The 21,551-nt window shown below is 31.8% G+C and overlaps 1 protein-coding gene and 1 long non-coding RNA gene across 4 annotated transcripts in view; both read left to right on the top strand.

Annotated features, from left to right (window-relative positions):
- The window catches only part of LOC143257164 (uncharacterized), a 43,539-nt gene extending 36,768 nt beyond the window's left edge, over window positions 1–6,771 (top strand). For all 3 annotated transcript variants that reach the window (XM_076515489.1, XM_076515491.1, XM_076515488.1), the window contains 5 exons: window positions 198–294; window positions 414–561; window positions 1,140–1,377; window positions 3,051–3,184; window positions 4,643–6,771. In XM_076515489.1, the coding sequence (XP_076371604.1) occupies window positions 198–294; window positions 414–561; window positions 1,140–1,377; window positions 3,051–3,184; window positions 4,643–4,846 (821 nt within the window). In that variant the 3' untranslated portion in view covers window positions 4,847–6,771. The remainder of the gene's footprint in view (window positions 1–197; window positions 295–413; window positions 562–1,139; window positions 1,378–3,050; window positions 3,185–4,642) is intronic.
- Window positions 6,772–11,058: 4,287 nt separating this feature from the next.
- The window catches only part of LOC143257163 (uncharacterized), a 280,947-nt gene continuing 270,454 nt past the window's right edge, over window positions 11,059–21,551 (top strand). The window contains exon 1 of the long non-coding RNA XR_013031719.1: window positions 11,059–11,460. This is a non-coding gene — a long non-coding RNA (uncharacterized LOC143257163). The remainder of the gene's footprint in view (window positions 11,461–21,551) is intronic.

The following is a 21,551-nucleotide window of genomic DNA, read 5'->3' as shown; positions in this document are numbered from 1 at the left end:
TAAAAAATAAACTATAAAATAATGTTTATTTTGATAATATTCAAAATAACTAGTGTTTAATATTGTATGTAATATTTAAAATAAATCGTGTACATTTTAAAATAAAGATTTTATGCAACTTCAACATAAAGTTTGTGTTATTTTTTAAATGTGTGCACCTCGTAAATAATTGTCTATTATGTCTGATGTTCGGACAGATCGATACGACTTTTTTACGGGTGACATCTTTGCTACCAACGTCATTGCCAAAGATCCGTACTCAGGAAGAGAAGTACATCTACTTGACGCTAGGGGGTAAAAGTTCTTATTCTTTGAATATTTATGTATTATTTTTAAACCTTAATATATGTTTATTTTCTATTCTTAAGCCTTTATTATGCTTATATATTGTATACTCAAACTTTTTATTTTAGTTGCCCTATCGATCTTTACGTATTTCCTGAGTTGCATCGAACACCAGATGGCGCTCTCGAAGCAGACTTTTATGCGTTTAAAATTCCCGATTCCAATTTATTGGTATTTCAGGCAACAGTTCGCACCTGTCGTGGACCATGCGAACCGGTAAGTTCTTAAAGACTGTTATGATGTCACTCTCTGTCAACTTTTCATAAATCACAGCGTGTATAAAATTGTTAATGTATCGTTTAGAATTACCCACTGTATGTATTATATATTTAACCCAAGTTTTGTTCAAGACGTGCTAATTCTATGTAACAGCAATTTAAAAGAAAAAGGTATTTTATTATCTCTAATTAAAAACAAAGGAAAAGAGATTTTTCATGTTACTGGAAATTAAACATCCTTATCCAAAAACATTAAGTTAATTCACAAAAGTATTATTAGTTGAAAAGTGAATAGAAAAACTCTGATATTTCTATATTAAATATAAAATTCTATTCTGTGGATATAAATTATATGGAAAACATTCTATAAGCTATAAATTATTCGACGTTTTACCCAATTCTTCCGGTGTAAGATGTTGATAGGTGTTGCTTCTTGCTTTTACACAATCTTTTAAATCAAAGTTGATGCGGATGATGTATCCGTCCACTCACTAACTGTGATTCAAAAATAAACTGTCGTAATTACAGTTGCTTGTAGTAGTTACTGTTATGGAGAATTATGTTATTTTACGACAGGTCATATGTAGTGACCCTGGTAGGCCAGGTACTTTCCCCTCATGGGGACGTCGAAAAAGGGCAGTATCAAATGAGACAGCACCCCTGGAACCTGGTGTTCCACTCAACCACTTGACACAGACAAATATGACAACAACTCCAGCTAACAATACAGGTGAAGATGAAGAAGAAGAGGTCCACGAACTATTGAATGTGTTCTTATCTCGATCCAACATACCACCTGAAGGTCCAACAGAGAGTACGTTCAAAATACAATTTTCAAATACTTTAAGGTTTGCTTCAAATGAAATGGTTTATATGGTAACCGTGGTGGGATGTCTTTTACGTGTTTGTATCTTCATGACATTTTTTAACACATTATCTGTTACTAATTGCATTAAAATCTCAGAAAATAATCATACTTTCTCGTAGAGGCCTGGTAGTTAGGGCGCTCGAAACGCAACCTGTGGGATCCAACTCTATCGCCAAACATACTTCCTGTTTCAGCTGTTGGGGCATATAATGCCACGATCAATTGCATTCTCCGTTGATCAGTAAGTGGCTCAAAACGTGGCAGTGGGTGTCATTGATTAGGTGCTTTTCTTCTAGTCTATCACTACAAATTAGAGGCAGTAAGTGCGGATAGTCATTCAGTAGGTTTTGAAAAATTCAACAACAAAGCTTTTGTATGGAGCTATTTTCATTGTTATATGAACGTATGGTATAAGTAGGTAATAATACATTAGCCATATCAAACGTGCCTTATTCAGTGCCAAGGAAGCCTTTCATCCAATAACAAAGATTATGACACAAGCTAGGGTGTAACAGATGTAGAAGTGATCTAGGTGTAATTTATGCTCATTAGTTGCTTGAATAGTAGTTATGTCATCTATAACACAGAATTAAGGTGTGCATTAATAACACAATATTATTTATTTGATGATAAATACCTTTCCAGAAAATAACTGTTAACTGTTATTTATGGTACGAGAGCGATGAAAAGCTAAAACACATAATATTACAAACTTAGTTCAGGTGTGACGCTTTTATTAAATTGTTTAAAACTTTTTAGATTTGGTTATCTTATAATTTAAAACTCATGAATGATAAAGTTTTATCCTTTCTGTGCTGTCTGTGTTAAATATAAGACGAAAATTATAACACTTACAATTAAATATTGATCCAGCCATATTTTATATAAATACTACAGTTAAAGCTGTAAACTTGAGATCTGATTACACTACTAAAGAATAATAAACTAGTATTACCAGCTGTCCCAAAATCTATCAGAATTTATAAATGTTTTCCACTTTTTTATACTTTGATTAAGCCAGTGGTCCCCAGCTTATACGCGGCTAAGGTACTTTAGTTTTGATATAATTTTTGAAATCTGCTTGTTTGAAATAAAACCTAACTTAAATCTTAATTAACTTTAAAATAAACGTGAGTCAATGTCATTTTCAGTTACTCCCAAATCTTTGTAAATCCTCAGAGTTGAAATTATCCATTGCAGGTCACACAACAGCCAACTGAATTAAATGATTAATTGATTAACTGCATGAAAAAAACACCCATAAAAATACGCTTTAAAACACCATAGTTGTTACAGTACTAATAGAAAGAGGCTTAACTGATTGATCGACAATTCCTGTGTCAGAATTTTATATTGAAGCTTTTGTTTACTGTACACTTGACCACTATATACCGGAATATTTAAGTTTCAGTTGTTTCATTTTAATCTATCAACACATAGATATTAAAATACACAGATGAATGTTTTGTAATGCACAATTAAAATCTTTTAATTGTATCAACACTTGTTTGAAACTCATTATGCACTTTTACATCTTAATCGTGCATATACTGTAATGGTTTCAGTGTAATATTCTACAAAAGTTGTTCAATTTGTAAAATTTATGCATTTCTTTACAGTTTACGAAACCCAGAAAGTATGTGTGGCTCAGACAGGTTACTACACTCTGATAGTTGTAGTAACAGTTCTCATCTGCTTGCTGATAACTGCAGCAATAGCTGCTATTTTCTACAGACGAAAGGCTAAACTTGCAGTAAGTGGATTTTCAAAATTTATCTTCCTATACCAGTTTATGTGTTTGAGAAACTAACAATACATTCAAATGTAACATTTTAGAACACCTATTTGTTGAATAATATTGATTACACTAGAAGTTTTTCAGTACTGTACAACTAACCCCAACAGAAGAGGTTATCCAGTACTGTGACAACTAACCACAACACTTCAGGAGTTTTCAGTACTGTACAGCTAACCACAACACCAGAGGTTCTCCACTACTGTCCACAACTAACTACAAAATCAAAGTTTTTCTAATATTGTGAGCAAATAACCACAAAACCAGAAGTTCTCCAATATTGTCCACAATACCAGAGGTTCTCTAGCACTCTAACAACTAACCACAACACCAGAGGTTCTCTAGCACTCTAACAACTAACCACAACACCAGAGGTTCTCTAGCACTCTAACAACTAACCACAACGCTAGAGGTTCTTCGGTACTTTAATATAAATGTTCTCTATCTGTATTTAAAATCTATCGAATAAAGACATTCTTGTTTTACAGTATAAATGAAAAGTTAAAATTCTTGTGCAGTGAAAACTTTTGTAAGCAACATAAATGTTATTTCAGTCTGATATGAACATTTCAAGTTCCATTCCATTTGTAAAGTTATCTTAAGACTTAAACCATTCAACTCGTACATTAGAGATATTTGGTAAACAAAATTTCACCTTAGCTGGAAGTAGTAATCAGTTAACTGTTCCTTAAGCTGACGCTGATAAGTTAATTATATAATTTTACACCTTTCACAAGCTGACACCACTGTGTTAATTATATAACTCTACATGTTTGACAACTACTTTAGAGCCTTGCAGTCTCCAACATTAATACCAAATTCGTTCTCTGGGTTTGGAGATGGATTATAATATTTCTTTAGAGTAACTCAAAAGTTAGTGCTGTAAACCACCTTCTCTGTGTAACTTTGAGCAAATGTCCAAAACTACCAGTAATTTGTTAAATTTGTAACATAGACAAACAAGTTATCGAAATAATAGCTTGTGGAAGAAGTGCCTTAACTGTAATTTTTTTGTTGTTGAACATTTCTAGTTCCTATTAATGTTTTGATAGAAAAATGTAAAAACGTTTCCCACAGGAACACCAGTAGAAGTTCACTGGTTGATGTTTGTTTTATGGTGCAAAGTACCAGAGCTACCTGAACAAGACAATCAGTACTAAAACTGAAAGAAATATAAAAAAAACAAAACTAAATTATTGTAAAAAAATTAAATAACAGAAAATAAACTAGAAATGAACACTGCTCTCAAATAAAATTAAAAGATCTAAGTGAATTAAAGAGGCCAGTGACCCATAAAAAGCTAAAACATGTTAAATCTGGCCAGTGTTATTGGACATTTACAAAAGTGGTTCATAACCGAAGTGTGAAACTCTGACAGTAACATACACATACTAATGAAGATCTTTCACTCCACAGTTAAAACAAGCTGATGCAGACAGTACCACACCCAGCACAGCGAATCTGTGTGTATCCCAGTTCCAAGCGCAGAGGTTTGAAGACCCCAGTGAACCCATATACACTGACCCATCACTGTTTGAAAGGTCACGAAACTTGTGTAACATGGCAATACCGAGTTTGGGGAACATGAAATTTGGTTCAGATGTTGCTTCACGTTCCTGAGTTATTCAATAAGAATGTCTGTATTACTAGAACATGAAGGTTCCTGTTCTGTCACAACATACTTTGACGCTTTCTTATTATTCATCATCACTTGTATACTGCTTCAAATTGTAAACTAATATAATGATAATGAGCTGTCTTTTGAATATCTGGTTTGTGATTTTGCATAATTTGTATCACTCAGTATTTATTTCACAGGTGACGCTAGTGTTCCTTGTTCCATAGAGAAGACACTTTCGTTGTTCATATCTGAAAGTTATTACACACTTTTGGTGGACTGTATCTAAGTTATTCTTAGAAGTAGTTAATTTGTGTGATAAAGTGTTGTTACTTTCAGATTTTAAATATAGTTTCTAAACAGTCACTATTAAACGTTGATGTTTGGATTATAATTTCGAAGATGGGTGGATCTTCAAATAACACTTTCTTGTTTATCCAAAGTTAGTTATGTGCAAAACATACAACAACAACGATATTTTATTGGATAATATAAAGATTACGTTTAGGATAATTTAATCGATGAGAGACAACCTAAACATTAATTTTATGACTCTCAATAATATCATTAATGGATAACGTTACAAAGATTAAGTTTACAAATAACTACACTTACCTCAGATAACATAGAGAATATGGTTATATATAACAACATTTATGAAATATAACTTAAAGAATATGGTTATATATAACAACATTTACGACAGATAACATAAAGAATATGGTTATATATGACAATATCCATGATAGACAAATATTAAGACAAATTTGAGTAGTGTGAGGTATATGTAGCAGTGGTTCTTTTTTGTTTCACGTTAGAACTATGACAGAGTGGAGTTCTTCACTTGCTACTGTCGTTGTGTTAAAATGAATCTTCTTATAAAAGACTCCAAAAACTGAAACCTTCTAGTTCAAATATTACCGTGTAAGGTGGGCTTGTGTTTTTCTTCTAGGCTTAATGTTACACTATAAGGTAAGCTTGTGTCTTTCTTAATGCCCTACAATTTCTTAAGATGATCTTGTCTTTTATCTTGTCCTAAAGTTATAGTATAAGACAGTCTTCCAGGCCTAAAGTTACAGTATAAGATGGTATTGTGTCTTCTTAATGTCCTAAAATTACAGTATAAAGTATGATACTTAGTAATGACTGAACAAATCATACTTACTTATGCTCTCACCTTGATTGAAACCACTATATTTCAGATGCAAATAATTTGGATTCTTTTAATTTACTCAAGTGTAATTCAACTGTAAAAGTTTTGAAACTTTTGATGGAAGTGTTTTTTCTTTTTTTTTAATGAATCATTTTCCAAGAAATTGAGGTCAAGATTGAAATAAACGTTTAAGTTAAACCAACTTGATTTATACACTTTAAACATAATTATAATTGCACGTGTAAAACTGTTTAACCAACAGGATTTTAGCTTGTAAATGTGAGCCATTTTTTATGTATGAAATCATATTATAATCTTTAGAATAAAATATTACCTAAATCTAAAACCGCCAGAGGATAAATATAATGATGCATCTTTGCAACAACTATTACTTTTAAACTTGTGTTTGTAATTTCTCAGAGAAAGTTAAATTCTGACTGAGGAATTTGGAAATAAGGTAAATTTAATACAACGAAGTATTTTTCACTTAATCGAAATCCTTTCTTTTTCTTAACTTGCTTCATGTGAGTTTATTATAGTAGTCAGCTCGGTTAACTATAACTAATACAACATTATTATAAAGTTTCAGGAATCTGATCTCTGTCTGCCTAATGATAAATATACAGGGTGCTGTAGTTAGGGTTTGGTATATTTAGTGTTGTTTGTACAGAAAACTTATTAGAAATACCAAAATGTGCCTTTTACATGTTGGTAGATTCACAAATCTTGTAGAACTCTTAATAGTTAGAAATAAAATCTTGAGCTATAATCAAACATGTCTGTTGTCAAATCATTCTATACAATCTTATTAGAAATAAAACTATGAGTAAGAAGTGTTTAAATTCTTTGTAAAAAACGCTTCGGATTCAAACAAAGCAATGTCTCAACTACTGAGTAAAAAACTAACTTGTAGGCATATTAAAAACTCTAAAACTAAAGAAATTTGAGACAAGAGTCTCAGGAATTGTCTGTTTCTTGCTGTAAGATGGTGAAAATTTTGGGTATAAAATTAAGAAGTGGCTGCCACACATTAATCAGACGTTGTCTATTTTCTACTGTCAAATAATGAAAACCTCGCTTTTGGACAATATTACTATCAACACACATAATCATATTAAAAGCAGTTAATCGGTCGTTCTAAAACGCCATATTTTCGAGAAATATATTTCGTAAATAGAGAGAGCTATTCTAGTAAAATATTACCAAAATATTCTTACCTTCTGGTAAGCAAAACAAATAATACCTGATGTATTCCTTTTAATTTTGGTTACTAAGTCGTCATATAATTATTAATAGCTTTTTATTGAAAGTCTTCTAATAAAACTTTGATTTAAACGAGAGTTAATTAAATCATTAAATTAATTAAATCTCTGAACATTCTACCTAAGGATATGTATAGTACAGTCATATTGGTATTGTAATATAAAATCTTTCTAAACAATTGGTATTCTATTGGCGTCTAATAATTAGCTTGGATGTATTCTAAGTTCAATAGTACTGACAGATATTAATATTAGATATTGACGACGTCATGATCTATAGATTGTTATATTTTGTTGATGTTACTTATAAATGGATGAAATATTTAGTTTGTAAATTCTGCCCATAAATAACATTTATTCTAACAACATTAACTAGAAACCATGTTTAAGACGTTTTCCTCAAAGGGGATTTTAGTTGGTGCAGGTAACAGATTTAATTCAGTATAGAGGAAAATGCCAAGTTGAACCCTGCATATTTAAAGCCTGACACAAATATACTGTTGTTAAAGATCATCCTTATAGGAATGACAGTGAAATATTGTATTGATAAAGCCATACCATAGCCACAAAAGTTCATGTTAACCTGTATGTTAAATCGTGAGATAAAAGTTCAAATACGAGTTAATTATATACCGTTCATAGACACTGGATGTAATATCTCTCCGCATTTCTGTGTTTTTGGAATATGTAGGATGTCTCTCAAAGATCCGAGTACTTGGACGTTGATGGTATTTCATAAGTGTGTATAGATGTGAGAAGAGGGAAGTGGAAATTCTATTTAATGTACAAAACATTCCTTTATTGGAAAAGTTCTCGACTGTTAGTTGCTAAAAAGTAGCCTAAAAGTTGACAGCAGGTGGTTTTTATTAGCTGCCTTCTCTCCATTCAACACTTATAAATTAGTGACTGCTAGACGTAATTCAATAAAAAATGAATGTTTAAACTAGTTGATAATTCTTACAGTTGGTGTAAATATTGAAACAAAAACAGTAATTAGAAATTTAGAGTTCTAGGTATTTTTAAGCTGTTTCAAGAATCGAGAGAAGCTTCTCTGATTGTGCTGCCCTCTACCTTCTGAAAAACAATATTTGTTTAACCTTAATAATTTTTGACGCTTTAAATTTCCAAGATAGTAGATCGAGAGGTTAATCGCGAATTTAAGATAATTATTATATTTTCACTAAACATTTCAAAAGCAATTTTAAGTAAAATATTATACACGGAATACTGCTTCATTAACTCTAAACAGTAACAAGAAGAGACACGTGATATATATTTTAAATTGTCGCTTTCTGTGCATGAAGGAACAAAACTAACAGATAAGTAAAACAGGATTTAATTAGTTCATAAAACTAAAACATTATTAGGAATAAATAAGATATTATAGTACTTTTATTTTTGGCAAATGTTAAAATTTAATTTCGTTATGATTCAGATAATAAATATATTGTATATCTGATATTCAAGATCTACAATAAATCATATGGTGAACAGGCATATTCATAGGGGATTTATTATCAATAAAGAAAAAAATACAAATAAATTTGAGTGTTTGTTGATAAACACGTAGCTGTACAATTGTATACCTTAGATTGAGTCACAGTAGTAATCGAACTCTGTAATTTAGTATTAAAAGCTCTCGCAGTTTGTAGTTGTGAAGAGAAGGAAACCCCAGGAAAACATTGGCTTTCGAAGAAAATTACGAATGTGTTTAAATTAACTAGATGTCTTCACTATTGGACATTATATATTTAAAGTATTTGTGTTTGATAGCGTAGTAAAACATTTCCAATGGTGAAAAATAATTAAATAGAAATATCTTATTTGTTCCTAAAGATAACGTAAAGCAGTGCCATCTTTTAGTAAAAATTGTATAAAGTTAATTCGTCTAGGATAAAAACCCAGTACATAAAATTAAAAATCCATTTCTTAAGTAAATAATTTAACAATTTTTAATAACCACTTTCCTGTGTAATATTTCCTGTTACATTTATAATATAGTTATTAAATCAATTTGTAAATGCTGAACGTGGCCAGCTGGTTAACATGTACAGACAATGAATCCTATGTTTAATTCTTTACGTCGTATTGACGCAAAATTAACTTCTATAGAATCTGGATTTCGGTTCTCTACAAGGGTGACAGTCAAATACCACTTTTTGGTCAGACAAAAGTATTTCAAAAGGGCGGAAGATGATGTTATCGAAACGGCTATATTCACTATCCTCTTTTGTTGTCAGTGGTAACCAAACTGTACACCGAGGCAAATTCTCAGTGTCCCCGAAGGATATTACAAATATTTGATGGAACCACAGCAATATCTACATGTATCGGACACGGCGCAAACTACTAGCTCGAAGTAGTTCACAGTTTGAACAAAAGCCGACACAACATTCCTTTGTATGCGTTCTCGAATGTTTGAGATATGTTTTTGTTTACTTGTACTTTCGGCTACGCCAGCAACTTCTTGAACTTTCTCGTTTCTTAAATTTTGTATATAAATACCTGTCGACGATCCGGGTCCATCAGTAATCGAAATAATTGAATGGTGTTGTGATGAAGTGTCTGCGAGGTCTAGTGAAGTTCAGTGATTTTTTTTTTTTTTTACTTTTAGAACTTGTGCATAAAAATGTAAAGGTTTTTGAACATCGATAAGAAGTGTGCGAATGAAGAAAAGGATGGCGAACCACAGACAGTGGCAAAGTTGTGAAGGAACGAAAATATCGAAATATGACGATAGTTGTCTAGACTTCGGTTTTCTCCAAAGATGTTAATCATGCAGAGTGTGTGCAGTGTGTATTATGTTTAATAGTTTTGGCTCCTGAGTGCATGCTTCCAAGTAAACTAAAACGCCACTTAGAGGCCAATCATCCTAACATGGCTGATACATCACATGATTATTTTACCAGAGTTTAAGAGAAGTGAAAGAACAAAAGGTACATTTTTGAAACAAACAATGCTCTGTTAGCATCTTATAAGGTGGCTTGTAGAGTCGCAAAATGTAAAAAGCCTCTCATCATCAACTGATTTTACCAGCTGCAGTGGATGTGGTGAACTTTCCATATCTACTGCGCACATCCCAGTAGTAATTGTGGTTATTTAAAAATTAAATAAAAATATTGTTTTTACTTTCAATTTACGTGAATTATTCTTTCAAACGGCTACTAAGTTGTTAGGATAGAAATGTCTGTAAAGTGTTAAGTTTCTTGATTTTGTTTGTTTGTTTGGGAATTTCGCACAAAGCTACTCGAGGGCTATCTGTGCTAGCCGTCCCTAATTTAGCAGTGTAAGACTAGAGGGAAGGCAGCTAGTCATCACCACCCACCGCCAACTCTTGGGCTACTCTTTTACCAACGAAAAGTGGGATTGACCGTCACATTATACACCCCCACGGCTGGGAGGGCGAGCATGTTTAGCGCGACGCGGGCGCGAACCCGCGGATTACGAGTCGCACGCCTTACGCGCTAGGCCATGCCGGGCCCTAAGTTTCTTGGACATAAGTATTTAATAAAGAAACTGTGAGAGAATTGTTGAGACACTAAAGGCGTTGTGAACCGAGAAAGTTTTAGATACTCAAACAAGGTATCCTCCAGTAGCATAGCGGTATGTTTGCGTACTTACACCGCCAGAAATCGGGTTTTGATACCTTTGGAGGTAATGTACAGATGGCCTATTCTACGGCTTTGTGCCTAATTTCAAACAAACAAAACTATAGTGAATAACTTGTTCACCAGAGTCTATAAACCAGATATCTTACACAGTGTATCTCTACATATGGTTTCAACAGCTGGCCCTCAACTGTGGTCTCTTGTTGGCAGGCTGCCAGTATTACCTTCATCGTTTCAAGTACCTTCTGTACTTTATATACTAGGACTAACTTTAAATTTTTATATCAGTTTTACTTTTTTCTTTTAATAATTCGCAAACAGAAGACTTTCCAAATTCTGCACAATAAACAAGCAAATTTGTTTACATTTCTCGTTAGTTCATGAAATAACATATGACATATCAAAAACTACTTCACCCTATATCTTTATAGCAGTTCGTGACAAAATGACAATTTTCAGTACAGTTCCCGGACTGGGAAGAATCTGTCGTGGAAAAACTGTTTTTGCCCTTTTACCAAACTGTAGTTTTGTATTTCTGTAAAACAGAACAGAAAGTTATAAAAATTACCGTTCTTTCAACACAAGATACTGAGGTATGTTATGGTGTAATTCTTATTTTATATATCAATAGGTATTGATATGTACCTTGTCTATAACATATATGTACTTCAAATAAGTCTTAATTTCAATCTTGTTTAATACCTGAAATGTGGTACTGAACATTCTTCTTATAGTTTAGCTTACCGGTCTATAATAATAAATATGTATAATGAATAACACATACGTTTTATTAGTTTGATGGATAATGGTTAAATTGTTTTCAATATTTCACGTATTCTACGATAAAATTATAAGCTCTTGAACATTATTACTTTAATGAGAATATAGTACAGAACAACGTTTCGACTTAAGACTAATACAAACCACAATACTGGTACAGATATGTTGACGACACGATTATTAGATTCACATCTACAGAACACAAACTTAGTTTTTCAACCACGTTAACTTTATACACCCCAGCATTAAGTTCACCGTTTAATAGGAAAGAAAAAACTAACCAAATAACATTTCTCAACCTCAAGAGCACAAGAACCGATACACAATTCAAAAGAGAAATTCTCAGAAAAATCACCCATACTGGACTATACATTTCCTGGACTCAGCACATGAAACAAAACAAAAATTCAACATATTAAGAAAACAATTAAACACAGTCACAAAACTATGTTTACCTGATAAACTTAACGATGAAATAAACAAAATAAAACAACACTTCATCAACATCAACAAATTTCCTCTATAAACCGTTGAAAAAATTACACTTATACATCTAGATCAACAATACAATTAACAACAAACAAAGGACAATAAATCCAAACAAACTACAAAATCTTACACAGCTGCATACCATATGTTCCCGACATCAGAGAAAAAATAACCAACATTTAGATAAAATAAAAACCTGTAAAAAACACAAGATTCCAGTAAACACCAAACTTATTCTAAAACCAAGTACAAAACTAAACTCTATACTATGTGAAAACTACACTGACAGACACAACACCAACATTAGTTACAAAATACAATTCTACAACTGCCACGACTTATATATTGGTGAAACAAGCACAAAAATGGAAACCAGATTCAAAGAATACAAAAACACATTCACACGTTTTTGAATACTGCAAATCAAATAAACACAACATATCCATAGAAAATTGCTATATACTAAGTTGGGAGATACATATAAACAAACGCAAAATCAACAACTAATACAAAATTAAAACAATATAAAGATGTTCCTAACATCTAACTCTATTGCCCCATACAATCCCTTACCCGTTTACACTCTCGTCCCTGAAACATGTGCCCAGCAAAGGTCAGTTGCAAACTCTATCTTTGTTAACCTAAAGATGACCTAAAAAGGTCGAAACGTTGCTCTGTACTTTATTTTAATTAAAGTTTTAATACCCATACCAGACATCTTGAAAATACATTGTTCATAACCCTGATATTTTGATATATCTAACCTCGTAAGTTAAGTTGTGAAGTGTTTAGTAAAAACAGGGCTCTTGTGGTTCCAGTATGTTCAGTTAGCTTTCTCACAAAATAAGCCGTTGATATCGATATGTATGTGCAAGCTTGTGTACTAACTTCAAGCCCTTGTTTATTAGGTTCGGAATCGTTGAAAGTTTTGCTGTGAACAGAATATTTGGGTACAAAAGATGTTGCTTTTTTTGCCCCTGGGGCAACTGGTGAACATATCAACACATGTAAATATGTCTTACAAGGACGGACAACCTCTACTTAGATGATTAAGAAATAATAGAAATATGATAAATGAACAGTATTCAATTGACGGTTCGACATAAGAGATTCAATACTGAATTGTTATAAAACGAATATCATAAAATATCACTTTTATACACAGTGTATAACAGTATTTAAACTAGGTACTGATATTATGTTAACAGTTTACTAAACGTGACGTTTATAGGCTAAGCCTTTTAGCAAGGAAAGTGATTTGTAAACATCGTTATAAAATATTAATAACAAAGTGTTTTTTAATAATGTTATGTTCTTCATTGTCTCTAGCTGTTAGTACTTATCGAGATGACATTGTGTGTTCAAAACATTTTGTGAACTGTGATGTTTCTTCTACGTAGAATTTACAGTTGGAGGACCTGGAGGAGGCTGTGTGGTTGGTTTACACATTAGACGTTCAAATGTTTCGTCAGACTCTCCTCGTACTTTTCTTCAGTAGAAGCGGCCACTTCTGTATTTGATATATAAGTAAGAAAATGTTGACGTTTCATATTTTATATAATACTCTTCTTTGTACACAAGATTTGTGTACTGAATTTGTTGATATTCAATTACTATAACAACTATACAACTGAACAGATTGTACCCAAGTAACATAAACAAGATAAATAGAAGAACATAACAAATATATATTGAATAACATTAACTCGTTTGAAATTTGATACCTTTGTAAAATTTTTAGAGTCATCTTAATATTGTTGTAAAGTCAGTCTCTGATGTATTTATATATATTAGGTTGAGGAATAATTCGTGAGCGATTTTAAATAATTTCATTCAAGCATTACATGCAAGACTATACAATACTTCAATGCATGAACATATTACACCCAAAACATTTATTATGATACTTTATTTCATGTAATACCTAGGTATATAGTATGCATTGTTTTAAACGAAATTGCAAGAAATTAAATGCGAAAAGCAGATGGTGTCGAAAATGCTCGATTTTGTCCACTTGACATTCCATTTAATGAGCTGAAAATGAAAGCAAAAATTAAAGACATATGAAAATCAAACACACCATCTATTATAGCAAAAAAATATCTACCAAATGACATGAAATATTTTGCGAAAGCGTTTCATTTATGAATATATTTCTTTAACTTGAAAAAACGCTCACGAATTATTCCTCAACCCAATAAAAAAACAACACGTATTTAAACTTCATGTGACGACTAATATCACATAGAAATTATTGTTACGTTTGGGTTGGTTGTAATAACATGTTAAAACTTACACGTACCTATTAATTTCATATTACATTAGATACAAAAACGTTTGAAATGACAAATTTTAAAAGATTAGTAAGTTTTAATTTGCTGAACCAGTGATAGAATTATGTGTGATAATTAGCAGCCTTTGTGCTGTATTATAATACAAAGTCACATGTGATTGTCTTAACGCAGGAACGACAAGTAAAACCAACGTGTTAAAGAACAGGAAATCGTTTACTGTATTATTAAATGTATCTAATACATATGTATCTAAAGTATTGTTAAGAACCAGATATTATACATGAAATATATTCTTACATTGTATTATAGAGATGTGTTTTTCTATTTAGATTTTTACACAGTTGAGCTCTGTAAAACGTCGTAACTATAAACAAAATTGTAAGGTATAGGAAGTCGTTTAGTATTTTATTTTGTGTATCTAATAAAGAAGATTGAATAGTAGTGTTATGGGTTATTGATTAAACACAAAAAACATTTTTATTTTGTTATCTAACATTACACTTTTCCGCTAGGATGCTATTTTAACACATATGTAGTTCACCTATCAATAAAGCTGTACCTGGAATTTAAATTATTGGTAAATAATAGAAAGTGTTTTTTGATTGTATTGAATGTATTACCAGGTAAAGAAGTCTGAAAATAAGTTAGAATAGGTTTAAAATTAATGTTAATATTTTGTAACAATTATTAAGCTTGAATCGTTTAATTTGTTGTTAATATTTAGATGTAGGTTTGACTGTAAAAACATTACTGAATAATGTAAAAAATGAAATAAAATTTAATACACATTGTAGTACATAAGATTTACCCCAGTGTGTATTATGTTTTGTTGTAAAGCACAATATGTAACTTTCGAATCTCGTTATAAGAATTACTGTACGCTGTAAAACGTTTCATGTCCATTTCCAACTGCTAGCCAATTTTTATTATGCGCTGGTTTGAAAATTACTCAGACATTATACTATAATCACACCAAACCTGTTCGCTCTATCAGCCGTGAAGACGTTATAAAGTCACGGGTAATCCCACTATTCGTAAGTAAAAAAAGTAGCCAAGAGTTGACGGTAGGTGGAGGTGACTAGCTGCCTTCCCTCTGGTCTTATACAGCAAAATTATGGACGGCTAACCCAAATAGTCCTGGTATAACTGTGGGAGAAATTTAAAAATCAAGCAAAGAAACAAACAGTATGTTTACCTGCTTTAGGGTAGGAAAATCATCTAAGCAGTCTGTATACGTTTGGTGAAACGAAAGAATTGTGTTTACAGATACCTGTGTCTTCTAATGTTAAAATAACTAAGTAGTGGCTATAATACCGCACATCGAAGTTTGTTTGACATAGTATTACAAAAGCTACGTGCGTTCGAGGCGATTTATTGATATAAAAATATTTATGTACATCTATTATATAACTTGTATGTGAGTGGAGTCATACAGTTTCATTCATATACATATAGTGCTATATATTCAACACTAATTATATAACTTCATTTCCACTTACAGTTGTAAAGCTATTTCACCAGTTCATCAGCCACGTTAACAGAAATGTTTTACATGTAAATAACAAATAACACAATGTGATACAAATTTTGATCCTGGGCAGTACGTGTTATTTCATAATCTCTTATATTTTAAAAGTACAGAAAATGGCCATTATTCCCTTCAAACTTTGCTTTTGTGACCTGAATAATGAAATTTAGAAATTAGACTAATTTCTATGTAAAAACGGACAAATTTGAACATTTTCATTTACATAAGGTCTCAATAAAACAACATATGAATCAAGATTTATATGTATTTATATTAAAGTTATACAAAAGTGAAAAAAATATGTTTAGAAGTGAGTAGTTTTTCGAGATTTGATACTGTAATGTAAATGACTTTCACGTATCAGCCCCATATGTAGTCTCCATCACGTTTTCGTTATATGCTCCCCGGTCACAAAAACAAAAGTTTGAAGAGAAAAATAGCTCTGTTTTATTTACTTTAGGCGTAAAGAAATGGGAAATGACACTTTCTGTACAGGAACAACAAAAAGTAAACATTTTGTTACATTGTGTAATTAATTACTCAGTTCCCACCGGCTCAAAGTGTGTCTCTGCATGTCTGTATAACACTGTAATTTGGTTTTTGACGTCAACTGCTACCAGAGTCATTTTGTTTGGTTGTGATGTTCTTAGAACTGAGCATCTCATTAAAAAATACAACTATAATAGTTGAGTATCAGTATCGTAGTCTAACTGTATGTTTACACTCGTATAAAACGTAATAGAAAGTACAAGTATCTAATAATTCATTAAACATTTGGCCAAACGTGTTAAGGCGTTCGACTCGTAATCCGAGGGTCGCACCAAATTTGTTCACCTTTTCAGCCATGGAGGCATTATAATGTGATGGTCAATCCCACTATTCGTTTGTAAAAGAGAAGCCCAAGAGTTGGCGGTGGGTAGTGATGACTAGCTGCCTTCCATCTAGTCTTACACTGCTAAATTAGGGACGGCTAGCGCAGACAACCCTCGAGTAGTTTTGCGCGAAATTGAAAACAAACAAACAATAACCATTGGTAATATAATTTTATATCTTGTTTGAGAGTATTTCTATATAATATCAATTAAAATGAATATTATACTAAGTTCAGATCTTAAATACTTATTGGAATAATTGTTATTTTCATGTGATAGGAAACTAATATTTTTGTTTCATTTTAGAAATCAGTAACTGTTGTTACTGTGTACTTTCTGTGTGTTTTGGTTGATCAGTCGTATCTTGTTCTTGGTTGTTAGATTAAACTTTCTAATTTCTAGTTTTATTAAGTTAGAACAATATCCACAGTTGAAAAGATGTTGAAAATGAAATTAATTTGTTGTTAAGTGATATTTATTAAAAGAGACGAACTTTCAACACGGTTCTTGTACTGGTTTCAGTGTCCCTACAATACATCGTGACTGTGTTTTGACTGTATCTTTATATTTCCGTGACTCTCCCTCAAAGTACTTCTGTCCTATATTTTGATCCTATAGCTAGTGACAGATAGAATTCATTGTTTTAAATTAGGCTTCGATAGAAAGCTAAATTTCAGTAACCATATGAATATTGATTTTAACAGATCAGAGAAATGTATAGTAGAATATTGAATATAAATTAGATAATTTATAATAACAACAGACATCTAAAAGTTTGAAACTGGTCTATGTTTCTAATGAAAAAAATAATGTATTTTTGTTGATGATTTTATAGTTTACAGCAACTAAAAACGATACTTTAAATTATTTCAACATGATATCATGTGTGAAACAGGAATACAGGAATAATGTTAAACAACAATGTTTGTACAACCTTACTTTTTTGTTATAAGATTTGTTCTCATAGCTCTTAAAGTAAATATTTAAATTTAAATTCCATTTGTTGCTACAATTGAACATAAAATTGAAATCATGTAATATTAACAATAAAATAACAAATAACAGTGTCATGTGTTTTTGTTGCTAATTAACGACTGTATAAAATAATAATTACATTAATATGATAGCTGTTATATGATTCATCTGGTGTTGTGGTCATATTTGTTATAACATACAGTACACAGCTGTGAGAACAATATATTTAGTGGCTAGCTTACAAACAGAGGGTTACTTTAGCGTCTTTGTAAAGAGGATTTTTATATACTATCAGAGATGTAAAGAGAGGTACATTTTTATACACGTAATCATAGTGTTATATTTAAACGTGAAGAGCATTATAGAAATATATGTGACTGAAATTTTACGTAGGATAATATCATGAAAACAAGAAAGTATATTGGTTTAGAAATTAATAATAGGATATTTTATTCTGAAAGTAACGAAAGTTTTGAATATAATTATATTTTGTGAATGTTCTGTAACATCATTGGTTGAATTTGGTGATGACGTTATGTTAACAATCTTTTAACCGTAATGTTTTTCGGATGGGCTTCACAAATAGATAAATAATGACAAATAAAAAAACAATACAAAATTTTATAATCGATGTGTCATCTAATAATGTCGTTTTGTTTACTTTCTGAAGCTGTGAGGTATTGTCCAGATGACATAGTATGCGGAAGAGGTTTTGTTTGTTGTGATGTTCCTCGTACCTACTATTATTCTAATAACATTAGAAAAAGAATTGGACGTGCACTTTCAAAGTCATCTAGAATATTTAAAGTGTAAGAGGAAACGAGTAACACTGAGGATACTTCAGTGTTCACATGGAATTTTATCATCAATAAGAAATAAATAATACCAATAATTACTCTGTTTGTTTGTTGTTAAAAGCTGACAAAGATCTGTTTTAGTTGTGACCACACGAGGGATCGAAACCCGAATTTTAGCTTTATAAGTTTTCGATGTTACCAGTTTCTCAGCTTAAGGTAAATGAATTTAAAACCTCGTATAAAGCAAGTAGTTGCATATAAAAATACTTAAAAAATGTTTGAATTTATCACGCTAGTGTACAATATCAGTACATGAAATCTAATATTTTAAGAGTAAATACAAGATATTTCTAACAGAGCGCAATAGCTTCGATAATTATTTACTGATACTGGATATCAAGGGCAAACATTATCGACAATCAAATAAATTTTCTGGACCATAAATGTAATAACAAATTTCATTACATGTTTCATTAGTATTTTATAATAAAACCTACATTTAAATAGTAACACCGAACGATAATCACTGAAGATAAATAATTAATAGTTGTTTATATATGAAAGAAAATTATTATTTGACATGTGTTTGTTTGTTTTTGAATTTCGCGCAAACTTTTCTTTCTTTTTGTTCTGTATTATAGTGATGAGAAACTAGAAATTTACGATTATTTTTGAAGATTAGAATGAAATTTAAATTTTGAAAGTAAAAAAGTTAAAAAACAGAGCGAGAGAAAGATTTCTCTAGACGAAGTCTGATAAATAATGAACTCGATATCTATGGATATGTTAATTTAAAATTACAACAGAAATTAATAATGATGAAATAACACATTTTTTCACACTTATTGATAATTAGTGTCTCTGTTCAATTATGTATCAGGTTACATTAGGTGTGTTACACGTACATCCGAAAATAATAAATAAAAAATAATACAAATAATCAAAATTTAATGTATCACATTAGCTCAAGGATGTTTCAACCGAGCCATACCAGTCGTAATATATAAAGTACAAAAGGCATATGGAACGATGAAGGTAATACTGGCAGCCTGCCAAAAAGCACAAGAGACAAAAGTTAACAACCAGCTGTTGAAACCACATGTATAGATACACTGGGTAAAATACCTGGTTTATAGACTCTGGTGGACAAATTATTCACTACGGGTTTGTTTGCTTGAAATTGAGCACAAAGCCACAGAAGGGACCATTTGTACTTTGTCCCCCAAAAGTATCGAAACCCGGTTTCTGGCGATGTAAGTCCGAAAACATACCGCTATGCCACTGGTGGGGGGGGGGGCGTTTACTATGATATTTTATTTTTATGGTTGACTACATAAAGAATAATGCGTTTTTTTAGTGTTTCAAATTTTCTCGGTTCATAGCGCCTTTAATGTCTCAGCAGTTTTGTCACGGCGCTCCCAGGCAAAAATAAAAAATCTAACACTTCCCTTTATTAAGCAGTTAGATCCAAACTACTTAATACTTAATAAGTATTCTATCCTAACAACTTAGTAGCCGTTTGAAATAATAATACACATTAATTGAAAGTAAAAACAACATTTTTATTTAATTTTTAAATAACCACAATTACTACTGGGATGTGCGCACCTGTTGGGCACTGCACAGCTTCTCAAACCTTGGAATCAAATTGGACACTACCCTCATTTCCTGTTCAACATTGATTTTCGCGCAGTACTTACTTCTTATCACAGCAATCGCCGAAAACATAGTTTCGCAAAGATATGACGTCGCAAATGGGATTTGGATTCAATGAGCTCGAGCAGTAAGCAGCGGATATTCATCTTCTACTGAGATCCAAAATTCAGTTAGTTCCATGCTGCCAAATTCTACTTTGAAAGTCTTGCCACAAGACAGTTCAAAAAAATCTTTCTTCTGCAGAGGTAAATTCAGAAGGAGTCTTAGCCTTTAATGGCTCTTGGATCCCTGCAAACCTCTCCATATCTTCTGGAAAATAATTTTCAAACCGATCATTGAGCTGTGTTAGGTGTTTCTCAAAAAAGAGATTTTAGTTCGTGGATTAAATCAACTTCATTGGATGTAATAAACTGCTGCAACAGGGCGAAACAATTTTTGCCACCATGTTCATTCATTTTTCTTCTCTATGGTAGTAATTTTCTCTGGATGTTGAAACCTTTTCTGCAAGTTTCAGAATGTGCGTGTTGCTTCCATGCAAAGAGAGATACAAGATATTCAATGTTTCGAAGGGATCGCACAGGTATGCTAATTTTGACAGAAAATCAGTATTCAAGAAGTTTTCAGCACATTCTTGTTCTTCTTCTGTTGTAATTCGAACACACGGTACAGTGAATTTCAATGGGATAGCCATGGAGCTATAATAGTATAACAAAGATGTGTGCTTAAATTCCTTATCCTCACAAAGATTTCAAAAATCGCGTCGCCTTCTGTGGCCGAGTTTTAAAAAGTTCACCAGTTTCAACACATTTGTCAGGACTAGGTTCAGTGTGTAGTAAATCAAATTAACATCTTTGTTACTATCTATCGATCGCCTCATGTTGTTGTAACCCGAAATTTTTCCCTTCCACTTTTTTTAATTAACTGATCGTTAAAGTGTTCTCCCTTGTGTTTGATTCAACGACTGATAGGATTGTTGGATAAAGGCACCTTTGAAAGCATTCTTTTTGCAGATTCACGAACCATAATATTCACCATATCTACTGCAGCTGGTAAAATCAGTTGATGGTATGAGGATTTTTGCATTGTGAGACTCTATATGCCACCTTGTAGGATGCTAACAAAGCATTGCTTGTTACAAAAATGATACTTCTTTCAATTATTTTAACTTTCTGGTAAAATAATCACGAGATGGACTCATCATGTTAGGATGACCGGTCTCTAAGTGGCGTTTTAGTTTACTTGGAAGTATTCACCCTGGAGCCAAAACTTTTAGACATAATACACACTGCGGAC

Source organism: Tachypleus tridentatus, chromosome 7, assembly GCF_004210375.1.
Source record: "Tachypleus tridentatus isolate NWPU-2018 chromosome 7, ASM421037v1, whole genome shotgun sequence".
In the NCBI taxonomy this organism is placed as follows: domain Eukaryota; kingdom Metazoa; phylum Arthropoda; class Merostomata; order Xiphosura; family Limulidae; genus Tachypleus; species Tachypleus tridentatus.
This window is presented reverse-complemented; position numbering and strand designations above follow the sequence as displayed.